Source organism: Natator depressus, chromosome 2 (genome assembly GCF_965152275.1).
Source record: "Natator depressus isolate rNatDep1 chromosome 2, rNatDep2.hap1, whole genome shotgun sequence".
In the NCBI taxonomy this organism is placed as follows: Eukaryota; Metazoa; Chordata; order Testudines; family Cheloniidae; genus Natator; species Natator depressus.
The window spans coordinates 143986742-143999386 of NC_134235.1; the positions used below are offsets into that span (position 1 = coordinate 143986742).

General features: G+C 44.7%; 1 protein-coding gene and 1 long non-coding RNA gene across 4 annotated transcripts in view; one reads left to right on the forward strand and one right to left on the reverse strand.

The window, feature by feature from the left end:
- The window catches only part of LOC141982754 (uncharacterized), a 35986-nt gene extending 24642 nt beyond the window's left edge, over positions 1–11344 (forward strand). For all 3 annotated transcript variants that reach the window (XR_012638212.1, XR_012638214.1, XR_012638213.1), the window contains 2 exons: positions 9992–10248; positions 11088–11344. This is a non-coding gene — a long non-coding RNA (uncharacterized LOC141982754). The remainder of the gene's footprint in view (positions 1–9991; positions 10249–11087) is intronic.
- Positions 1–12645, reverse strand: part of TERT (telomerase reverse transcriptase) — a 125313-nt gene that overhangs the window by 66689 nt on the left and 45979 nt on the right. The window contains exons 8-9 of the mRNA XM_074945081.1: positions 6642–6727; positions 4069–4182 (exon numbers count right to left, since the gene is read on the reverse strand). Of these exons, the coding sequence (XP_074801182.1) occupies positions 4069–4182; positions 6642–6727 (200 nt within the window). The remainder of the gene's footprint in view (positions 1–4068; positions 4183–6641; positions 6728–12645) is intronic.

The following is a 12645-nucleotide window of genomic DNA, read 5'->3' on the forward strand; positions in this document are numbered from 1 at the left end:
GTTGACCTACATTTTAGTTGCAACCAGGCCTAACTGTACAAACACATACACACACACACACACACACACACACACATACACTGTGACAAAGTTCCTCCTCTGCCTTGGTGGGTCCTGCACTTATTGGCGGATTTGCTTGCCTCAGAGGTTCACGGCAGCCCTCAGTTTGGCCCCTTTTGTGGCTCAAATCTGCCGTTCACTCAGTTAGCCTCATCACTGGCCAGCATGGGGAAAAGGAAGAAGAACAATCCCCGCAGTCTCTGCTGATCCACCTATTGGATTGGGGAACAGGCCAGAGACCTTCCCCTCTGGTGTAACCCACAGTCCAGGTCAACTCCTCCGGTATCAAGTAGGGAGTTGGGGGAATGGAGGGATGGCCCGCCCTCTACTCCGGGTCCCAGCCCAGGGCCCTGTGGATTGCAGCCGTTTACAGTGGCTCCTGTAACAGCTGTGTGACAGCTACAACTCCCTGGGCTACTTCCCCATGGCCTCCTCCCAACACCTTCTTTATTCTCACCACAGGACCTTCCTCCTGATGTCTGAAAATGCTGGTACTTCTCAGTCTTCCAGTAGAACGCCTTCTCACTCTCAGCTTCTTGCGCCTCTTGCTCCCAGCTCCTCGCACACACACCACAAACTGAAGTGACCTCCTTTTTAAACCCAGGTGCCCTGATTAGCCTGCCTTAATTGATTCTAGCAGCTTCTTGATTGGCTGCAGGTGTTCTAATCAGCCTGTCTGCCTTAATTGTTTCCAGAAAGTTCCTGATTGTTCTGGAACCTTCCCTGTTACCTTACCCAGGGAAAAGGGACCTACTTAACCTGGGGCTAATATATCTGAGTTCTATCACTCTCCTGTAGCCATCTGGCCTGACCCTGTCACAATACACACACACACACACACGCACACACACTTTTAATTAGCGAATTTTGCCTATAGTGAACTTTAATTAGTGAACTTGGGAACTAAAGCATATCTGTATTGTAGTCTGCCATAATGCAGGGTCACGTACAGAAAGCTGGAACAGATTTTCATATATGACCATAGCAACTTAGTTTCTCATGGCCACATAAAAGCACAAATTAAGACTGACTGACCAGTTTAGGGATGTTTATCTGCTTGCTGCCTGTTCTGTAATTTCCTGCAGACAGAGGATTTCAGATTTCCAAAGCTGTCAATCCAGTACTAAATTGCATCATCACTAAAGCTGAGATTTTTAAATTCAGTGGAAATCTGACACCTAACACTTTCAGATTACTTTGAAAATCTCAGCCAAAGGGCCAGATTTTTAACAGTATTTATATGCCTAGAGATGCAGATTGGTGCATAATGGGATCTTGAAAAGCACCTTGGCTCTTAACTCCTAGTTCTCACTCAGTCAATACATAAATCTTTGACCACTCATTGGCATTTTAATTAACCTACAGGGGGCCCTAGAAGACTTAAGGAGGCTTGTGCAATGGGGTATTGATGGGTTACCAGCATTTGTGGAGAATGGGTATGAGTAGAAGTCTACTAGCCTCTTCACTTCTATGCCATTGATGTGGGCATCCTAATATTTAACAATGGGCTGATGCAGTTACCCAGGTGGAGTGATACTCCTGCGCATCTCCTAAAGTTCACAGGAGAAAAGAATACACAGGGAGATTACAGAGGCTAGATGGCAGGGGCAAACCTTATGGAGCTGAGGTATACTCCAATAATGACCTGTGACCCTAATTTGGCTCATTAGGGATTCAATGATCCTATTATGGGTCAACTGGGCTGAGTAGCTTATTAAGGACTGGAGTGAACGGCCCCCAAACTCCACCGAATAGCCTCCCCTAAAGATCACAGGATAGAATCTGTATTAGGAGACCACCAAAGGGCCTCCTAAGATTCAGGAAGGGGTGGACCCTGATAAGCATTTTAAGACTAGCAGGTGTTGGTGTATGTGCATAGGTGTGGGAGGGCAGAAAATCTCTTTACATTCATGGGGACTAGGATTTCAGGAAGCCCTCAAAGAGCCTCCTAAATCTCAGAGGGCAATGGGCTGCAAGACTCCCAGGACTCATCATGCCAGGTATGCATAATACTTGTGGGAAGAGACTGTGGGACATCTTACAATCCTCCTAAACCTGTAGCATTGGTGGGTACCTGGCAAATCTCCTAAGGCTCAGAGAGTTGATATACTTACCAAGGCAGAGCCTCCTAAGATCCACAGGAGCTGGGATCCCTTCATAAGGACCATGAAGGACGTAATATTGAAGCTCCCTTCCTGCAGACCTCAAGAAGGGAATGGGGGCGTGGAACAACTTTCCCTCCAGCCCCTTTTGCTCTTCACTCCCATGTTACCAGTTAAAGACACTAAGGAAATTCCTGCACAAACCTTCATTATGGTGGAGTTAAGGCTGCAGGCATATTGCAGTGGTTTGAATGGATATCATTTTCCAAGAATGAGAACACTGATATTAAAAGCAACAGTGTTAGAAACCCAGGAAAATTCATAATTAAGATTAAATTTAGAGAAACCCCCAAACTTTGGAAAGTATGGAAATTCAGTTGAGGCAGTCAAACTACCCCCACTCTGTCCCTACAGCGAGGCCCTCAGAAAATCAGAAACTCATATGATTTTACCTATCCACAATAAACAGTTTCATTTTACCAGTGACCACAAGAACTAAAATGCCTTAGTACTAATGGTATAGTAGTTGGGCCATTTTATGGATTTGGTTCTCCTCATAAATAGCAGACAAAGGAATTTTACAAATTCCTGATTAGACAAATAACATATTTAAGGAAATTAATTTGTATGGGCTTGGTCCTGTGAGACACTAAGAATACTTAGCATGCAGCAAGGTCAGGGCCTAAGATTCCTTGGGGAGGCCAATTGTTTAAGTGTCAGAAACAAACCTAGTATATCCCCTATATACTAGTTTCATATCCCTAGATAATGAAATTAGAGCTCTGACATGAAAACAGCAAAAATTAGCTTGCTGCCAAATCATCTTAATTAGTATCTCAACCATGCATGAAAAATTATGAAACAAAATGTATTTAAACGCTAATGTTTTTGTAAGGTAAATTCCCAGCCCCTTTCTACCATATATAAAGGTGATGTGTAGTAGCTCCACACAATTGCAGTGTGATCAACCAAACTAGTGAAGAACCTGCTATAAACAGGCATGGTATTCGAGGACTCCAATAAAGATTTTAATTACTGACGTAGTGTGTCTGAATATTCCATCCTCACTGTGTTTTATTCAAATCTATAATTTTATGCAGCTTTTAGGGGAGACAGGTTAAAATTCCTTTTGTGAAACACACAAGACATTTTGGATAGAGTAACTATATTAAAGATGTGACACACTTTGGGATCTACTGATGAAGACTACCATATAACAGCTAGGTATCTTTATTATTATTGGCCATTAGATTTCACAATTCCTTGAGAATTGATGATTTTCTCCAAAAACAATGGATCTGTGTTGCTTTGAAATGGGGCTAACACTTAAAGAAGCATTGTAGGTAAAGCACTGGGAGAAGCTCAGAAAAAAAGAAATTTTTTGTATGGTAAAAAAAAAGTTTAATTTGCATATCCTATTTTATACGTAGAGTATTTGTTATGCCACTACTGCAAAGATTTCTCAAATCTAACATCAGGGGGGTAGCCATGTTAGTCTGAATCTGTAAAAGTGGCAGAAAGTCCTGTGGCACCTTATAGACTAACAGACGTATTGGAGCATAAGCTTTCGTGGGTGAATACCCACTTCGTCAGATGCTTGTAGGTGTGCACACCTCAATTGCTAGAAGAGGGCCTCATCCTCCCTGATTGAATTAACCTCATTCTCCCTAGCCTGATTCTTGCTTGCATATTTATACCTGCCTCTGGAAATTTCCACTACATGCATCCGACAAAGTGGGTATTCATCCACGAAAGCTTATGCTCCAATACATCTGTTAGTCTATAAGATGCCACAGGACTCTTTGCCGCTTTTTCAAATCTAACAGAAAGTCTGAAAAGAACTATGCAAAGTAACAGCACCATAGAAGTAATCAACCAAAATATAGAAAAAGAAAAATTACCCTACCCATCTCGCTGTATTCCACAGAATAATTTGTTTTCCATGTCTCCATAGCATAAACTGCAAAGCAGAGTTGATAAAATAGAGCCCTGCGGAATTCCACAACACTGTAAGTAGTATCTAATAAATAAGCAGAATGTAAATTAGAACTGGCAACAGAAAACTTCAGTTAGCCATGAGAGGTTTATTTACAATTTTTATAATCATACGAAAAGGTAAGCAATATAGCCAAGAAACACATACGGTTAATATTAGACACCTGGAAGACTTATACACTTATCTATTCCTTTAATGTTTAGTTGTTTCTTCTAAGAACACAGGCATATGAAGTTCCAAAGCTGACATCAGGAATTAGTTACTCTAGAACTTTTTTCCTTTGCCTAATTATTAATTAGTCCAGTGATTTACACATTTTAAATCACTGGAAGTTCTAAGTTTATAACTGACCAAAAAGCACAATTGTCTTCTATTTTCATATATTTTCAGATCCACACTATCACCTAACCATTTCTCTTATGTCTTCTATAGCCACAAAATTTATTTTTTCAGACAAACAAAATGTGACAATATAAATATGTAGAAGATACAGAGGATGGCAGAAACCTTTATAACAACTACTGAGTAACTTCTGAACACTATCTAGACCCCTTGGATCAACTGTTAACTAAAAAGTGAAAGGACTTGAAGTTCACACTAACAAGTTACTGGTTAAATTAGGAAATTAAGGGATGTGTACAGAAGTAATTAGTTGTTCTCTTAAAACATTTTTCATTGCTTAAAATATTTTTATAATAATTATTATCCATGCTTCTCTGAACAAATGCTGCATGTTCAATACTATATTTAAAAAAAGACAGTGATACCTTGGTTAATTAAAGCAAATTTTAAAAATGAAGAAATTTTCATTCCAGTTTAGAAAGAAAACTCAAACTGCAAACAAATGTTGTAAGTATTATAAAATTAAAATACATAAAAACTTAAGCTCTTGATAAAAAAGTCTGAAAATTGTAATAGTACCTTTGTTTAAAAAAATATAAATAACCAAACATTGCAATTTTCAATTCCCACCACTAAAATCATGATGCATGTCCATACCAATGATAAATTAAACTCATTTAAAATTATATAACTTCAATTATTTATTGAACAAATTCACAGCCATTCTATATGAAAACAGAAGACAACATTAATTTTCATTCACTTCAATCAACTTCTGTCTCACAGCATCACCCTGCATAGTTTCCTTAGGCCTTGTCTACACTACAGGGAAAAGTCAATCTAATTTGAGTTACATGAATAGCATAACTCAAGTTGATGTAGCTTAGATCTACTTACCGTGGGGTCCACACTATGTGACGTCGATGGGAGACGCTCTCCCATTGACTCCCCTTATTCTTCTCAATCCGGTGGAGTACAGGAGTCAATGGGGGAGTGATCTGTGGTCGATTTAGCGGGTCTTCACTAGACCCCCTAAATCGACCGTCGATACATCGATTGCCACGCATTGATCCCCCGGTAATTGTAGACAAGCCCTTGGAAACTCCTTAAGACTCCACATGTGAGAGGGTCAACATTTATATTTGAGAGAAATGTGTCAAATGCTGATTTTCTAGATTCCCTCAGCGTAGCATTATCTTGCTGGGTTACATTTTCACCTTTGGACCACTGAAAGCCTTTCTATTATTTTAACCATGATTAATATCAATACCTAACTAGCCTACAGATCCCAGGATATCCCATTTGTTCTTTGTAAAAACAGACACAACATTAGCTTCTTTCTAGTCCTCTGGATCTTCCCATGTACTCCAAAATTTGTTAAATATCAGCATCAGTGGCTTATGGCAGCTACTCTTTAATCCCAACATAAACCACCATTTTAACTCTGAACTTTAAACCAAAGACAAAGTAGTAAGTGGCTTGCAAGCACTTGCTTTGTGAACATGATACACATTTGCTGCCTAGTGGCTACAAGTAAATTTTGAGAAATTTTGATAAAATAAATGCAAAATCTACAGTATTACAGCATCTTTAAAACTAGATAGAAAAGTTATATAGTTACAAGTAGTTTTAATAATTATCACATTTGCATTTACCCCCGATCTCACCCTTCTAAACAAGCCCAACTGAAAAAGGAGGAGAGTAATTTTTGCACAGTAAGGAACTAAAACAAGATTAGTAAAACTGTGTTGATGTTGCCTTCTTCCTAGTAGCCACTATGAATCTCCAAGATCTTACTAAGCATCTCTGATCTCTTTCCTTTGCAATTGATTCACTTATTTTTAACTGTAAGTGGTTCTGTCTTACAGCAAACAGCAAGATGTTTTTAAAATGTGCATATTTTCATTTGAAAGAAACAGAATTTATTATGTGAATAAAAAGTTTCCATTCCAAGACCATTCATGCTTTTATAGATTCTAACCTAAATTAAATGACAACTGCATTTCAAACTAAGGTCAAGTACCATATCCCATCTAATGAAAGCTAGTTAAGAAGGTTACATCCTTAGTGCCAATTGAAAGATTTTTGGTTGACAGAGCAGAATGGCAGAAATTGATGTTTCTTTTCATAAACTCATTTACCTGCCCTCAATCTCCAGGATGTTGTTATGGATCATTTGCAGAAAAAAAGCAAACAGGCTGGAGCTTGTTTCATTTAAAGAAAGGCTCTAAAAAATTTAAAAAAGGAAAAGATGTTATCCTAATTAATAAGGAAGAACAAGTTTTTGACTTTCAGCATATTTTCAGTCTCAATTTAAAGTATCAAAAACTCAATAAAACCAAAATTTTACACTCTGTATTTAAAAATGCACCACACACACACATTTGGAAACAGATCAGAATTCACAATTTCTGCAACATTTGCATTTTTAGCGAAGATAGTAAGAGGTGGTGAGAAAGGCCGGTAAAAATGTCTAAGAGTGATTTTAAAATGCATACAGTGACTTATTACAATAAAATGTGATATATAACATCCTAGAAACGTCACTGTTTTACACATGATCATTTATTACATTTATAATAGTCTATAGCATACTACCAGAATCTGTCATGCTCTTCATGTTCTGCATCTGGGTCTGTCTGCATGTGGATTTTCTGGTCTTCCAGGCATGCTGCAAAGGGGTGAGCTGAGGTTTGCCTGATACTTATGGGCAGTCCTTTTCTTTTAATAATATAAACAAAACCTTTGTATAGTGATAGCAACAAGGCACACCACACCAACCCAAAACTTCAAAATTATGTAAATTGAAACTTAAGCGAAAAGCATCCTACGTACACTGACATTTTCACATAGTCCAGAACACACCAACACCCCATGAGGCTTTCACTTCTATCAATCAAATACAAAAAAGGAATACTGAGAGCACTCCTTAACAGGGGGACCTCAGTAGCATTAAGACAAAATAACTGCCTAAATACATAGACTGTGTAACAATCAGATGCACTGATCTTTCGATACAAAAGTATACAAGATCACAGTTAACTTTTTGCACAACAGCACAAGTCTAATGAAGTACATATGGCTTCTTGGTATGTATAAGATACTCCTTCGGGAATTCTGCGCCACTGCACAATGCAGAATTTTGCAAAATTAACATTGTTCACACAGAATTTCCTTTCCCCCACAGAAATGGGCTGCCGTGCTGCTGGCCACCACTAGGGGCCACTGGACCCAGCAGAGCCCAGCATACACACAGAAGACACTGTCGGGGGAGGGAACTAGTGGGTTCCTGACAGCTGCAGTTACCAGCATGCCCTGCGGGAAGGAGAGGGTGGCATGCAGGAAACACCGTGCAAACCTGGGACCGAGCATTAGGCTGTTTCTCCCTCTGGATCCCTGGGCTCGGGAGGGGGCATGGCTGGGCTCTGAGGGGAAGGAGGTGCAGATATCTGGGCAAGGGGGACCCTGCAGCTGGGCTCTGGAGGGAGGAAGCGGGCAGAGAAACAGGAACTAGGTTGCCATAGGGGTTTCTTTAACACTCTACTCCTGAGGCGATTTTTTTTGTGTCAATATTTTTACAGATGTAATTGTTGACAGGTATTTTGAAATAAATTACCAAAATAATTTGAACTGGAGTGATTATATGGTGTTATTTTGACAAATAAAATGTGCAGAATTTTAAAATATTGTGTGCAGAATTTTTTAATTTTTTGGCGCAGAGAATGCCCCCAGGAATAAGAAGAGATGGAAGCAAAAGTTTGATGAGGTGTGTTTTTGGCAATGTGCAAATGACAAAGAATACCAGTGACTTTTTCCTTAACTTCTGGTTTTCACGCTTTTAAGGTTTTGGGTTGGCAGGGTAGAACTTGGTGCAACCTTAACTGTCACAAAATGAAGTTTTTATTTGCATTAATTTCCTAATTCTTTTTATACAGTATTGGTGTCCCTTTGTTCATAGCTCCCCCAGGTTCGGGAGAAGAGGGGGGCGTTTGAAAGCAGAAGAGTCATCCCTGGGAGCACGGAGGGCTGGGAGCAGCAGGAGAGATGGGAGTGGAGTGTGGAGGATTAGGACTAAAAGAAAGCTGGGGAGCATAGAGGTTGGAAGAAAAGAGAAGGATGCAGGGGACTAGCTGAGAGCAGGAGAGGGAAATGATTGGGCACCTGGTACAACTGGGGATTGGGAAGCTGGGAGGAGGAAGGGAACTATGGTGTCAAGGAGTTGGGGGAAAGAGTTTATCTGTTTGTCTCTATTGTGAGTGCCAGAAGTTGTAAATATTGCAGCCTCTGAATTCTACACAGACAACAGTTCATCATGTAAACCCCTACATGTAGCACTATGTTGACATGAGTTGCTTCCTAAGCAAAATAAAATCATCATACCTTTAATGCCACACTTTCAAAGATTATTATTCTTTAAAATTACAACAGAGAAAAACATAAAATTGGTATTTGTGTAAACTATAGATATATAGTAATTGACATCAGAGGTTTATTGTAGAAAAGACAGTTACCTTTTCCGTAACTGGTGTTCTTCGAGATGTGTTGCTCGGGTCCATTCCACAGTAGGTGTACGTGCTCACCATGTGCACCAGTGCCAGAAGTTTTTCCCCTAGCAGTACCTGTAGGGGAGCGCCCCAGCGACCCCTGGAGTGGCGCCACCATGGCACGGTATAAGAGGCGCTGTATGCCCCCCCACCCTCAGTTCCTTCTTGCCAGACAACTCTGACAGTGGGGAAGGAGGGTGGGATGTGGAATGGACATAAGCAACACATCTTGAAGAACACCAGCTACGGAAAAGGTAACTGTCTTTTCTTCTCTGAGTGATTGCTCATGTACATTCCACAGTAGGCTACTTTCCATGAAAGGTGGGACCAGGAGTATGTGGCAAGTGGCTCAAATGGAGGCCCTGCCAGCCTGGCCAGAACCAAGTTCAGGTCCCACTGTGGAACCGGGGGCCTAACATAAAGAAAGAGGCGATACAGCCCTTAAGGAATCGACTGGTCATGGCATGAGAAAATACTGCGTGTCCCTGAACAGGCAGGTGGAAGGCCGATATGGCTGCCAGATGTACTTTGACGGATAAAGGCACTAGGCCTTGGGCTCTGAGATGAAGGAGGTAATACAGTACAAGCTGGAATGGGGCAGCCACTGGTGAGATGCCATGATCAGCGGCCCACCAGGAACCTTGACCATTTTGCCAGGTAGGCCTCACGCGTGGAGGGCCTCCTGCATTCCAGGAGGACTTGCTGGATGCCCTCCGAGCAGATCCTTTCCCCTTGGCCTAACCATTGAGCAACCACGCCGTAAGGTGGAGGGCTGCAAGGTTGGGGTGGAGGAGGCGACTTTGGTCCTGAGAGAGAAGGTCTGGGTGGGTTGGTAGCGGCCACGGGGGTGCAATGGACAGGTTCGTAAGAGTCCCGTACCAGTGTCGTCTGGGCCATGCCAGGGCAATCATGAGGATGCAAGCCTTGTCTGTCTTGATTTTTTCCAGGACCTTGCTGATCAGTGGAATTGGAGGAAAAGCATAAAGCAGCTGACCCAACCAGGTCAGAAGGAAGCATCGGAAATCACGCCCGTGCCCAGGCCCCTCCTGGAGCAGAACCAGGGACACTGGTGGTTCTGCCTGGTCGTGAAGAGATCCACTTGGGGAGTGCCCATGTTTGGAAGATCATGTGAGCCACCTCTGGGTGTAGCGACCACTCGTGTTGGGAGAAGTCCCGGCTCAGGTGATCTGCTTCTGGATCCCTGGTAAGTGGTGGGCTTCCACGCTGATATTGTGGGTGATGCAGAAATCCCACAATTGGAGGGCTTCCTGGCAGAGGGCTGAGGAGCGGGCCCTGCCTTGTCTGTTGATGTAGAACAATCGAGGCCTTGTTGTCCGTGAGAACTCTGACTACCCTGCCCGTAAGGCATGAGCGAAAGGTCACACAGGCCAGAGTTCTTTGACGTTTATGCGCAGGGCTAGTTCCTGCGCAGACCACAGGCCTTGGGGCTGGAGGTTTCCCACATGGGCTCCCCACCCCAAGTCCGACGCATTGGACACCAACTCCGCAGGCACCACCTCCACCGCTCCCAGATGAAGGAGCTGCCTCACCTCTTGCTCAAGTAGGCTCTCGTGAGAGGAGTCGCTGAAGAGGGATGGGGAGGAAGGGCAGGTAGGTGGGGTAGAGAGAAACTGGAGAGTATAGTTCCGGGAAATGGTGTTGAGGACCCATCGGTCCTAGGTCAGTAGCGACCACTCCGGGGGGAAAGTACAGAGACAGTTGGAGAAGGGTAGGTTGGGCCGATCTCTGGTACAGACTGGTAAGTCGTCCCCGGGCGTCCCATCAAAACTGGCGCTTACCGGCCTGCTTGCCATTAGAGGGGCCAGGCTGGGGGGCAGGCCAAGACTGCTGCTGTGCATGCTTCTTACAGTCTCTGGATTTTTTATAAGAAGGTTCATATCGGGAGTGGGTGGCTTGGCTGGGGGCCTGCTGAGGCTTGAACTTGGTCCTGGCTGGGGCCGGGACATAGAGACCAAGAGACTTTAAGGTCATACAAGAGTCCTTGAGACTGTGTAATTTCATAACCATTTGCTCCGCGAACAGGGGCCTTGCCATGGAAGGGGAGGTCCTGCAGGGAGCTCTGTGCCTCATTGGACAACCCGGACAAGAGGAGCCACGACGCCCTCCGCATGGAGACCGCAGAGGCCAGAGTTCTTGCTGCTGTGTCCGAGGCTGCCTGAGGGGCTGCTCTGGCAGCAGCAGTGCCCTCCTCCATCAGGGCCTTATACTCCTTCCTATCACGCTCCTGGAGGGAGTCCACAAACTTTGGCATTGAGCCCCACAAGTTAAAATCATATCTGCCCAGCAGGACTTGGTGGTTTGCCACCCTCAGCTGGAAGCTTGAAGAATAAAGCTTTCTACTAAACAAGTCCAGCCTCCTCGACTCCATATTCTTAGGGGTGGGAGCGGGCTGGCGTTGATGCTCCTTGTGGTTGACCACCTCGACCACCAGTGAGTTGGGGACAGGGTGGGTATAGAGACATTCGTGCTCCTTGGCAGGCAAGAAATACTTCCACTCTGCCCTCTTAGATACGGGGGCAAGGAAGATGGGGTCTGCCACAGGGCAGTGGAGATTTTTGCCATCCCTTCGTGGAGAGGAAGGCTACCCAGCCGGTGCTGTGGCTGAGAGCACATCAAAGGGGGAGTCCGAAGGCTCCTCCACCTCTTCTGCCTGTAAATTGACGCTTGAAGCCACCCTTTTCAGGAGCTCTTGGTGGGCTTGTGTGTCCTCCTGGAGAACAGGAGGAGGCGGCGCCATGATGGCCTCATCAGGGGAGGATGGAGACGTGGTGCTCTGCATCCCCACCAGTGCTGCAGTTCTCAGCTCTTGGTCCCCTTCTGAGTCTGGGGCTGCGGAAGAGAGCTCCACTGACCCCTTCCTGGGAGGCTGAGAAAGGGAGGGTGACGGTCTGTCTGAGGCCCTGGCTACTGAGAGGGCCACCAACGGGTGCTGCGTCGGGGCCCATGGGGTCCATTGGTACCAGAGCACTGGCCAGGGAGCCTGGTGCCACTGTACTTGCTGTGGCACTGTCGGGGCGGGCTGCCCCACTGGACTCGTCTGGTCCACTGACTGCCAGCTCCTAGGGGAGGCTGGGCTGGTATACAAATGACTGCTATACAGGGCTGGGGATGAGTAACAGTGTCATGAGTGGTGCCGGGCTCGAGACCTTGAGTCTGGTGCAGACGAGTGGGAGTACCGTCTGTACTGGCTGCTCTGCGAACTGCTCCGTTGGGTGGATCTGCGATGGCTGGTTGTTGGCGATCTACACCTGGGGCTACAGGAGCACTGCTGTGCCGGGGACCTCAACCGGGGCAAAGAACGTGAGCAGCGTTGACATCAGTACTGTGAGGGGCTACGGTAGGTTTTTGGAGTCGGCAACCTCTGGTGCCATTGGTCCCAGTCCCGGCGGGGCATGCTCTGACATTGAGGCCTGTGCTCCCTCGATACATAGTGGTGCCTTGATTCCCTGCTGCACAGCACCCAGCCGGGTGGGGGTCGACGGGGACCGGTGCGGGCTGTGAGCAGGGTGGTCACTCTGCAGAGAGCGGCATCAGGAACCTTCCCTCGACCGTGAGCGGTACCGCCCGGGTGGCGATTGTG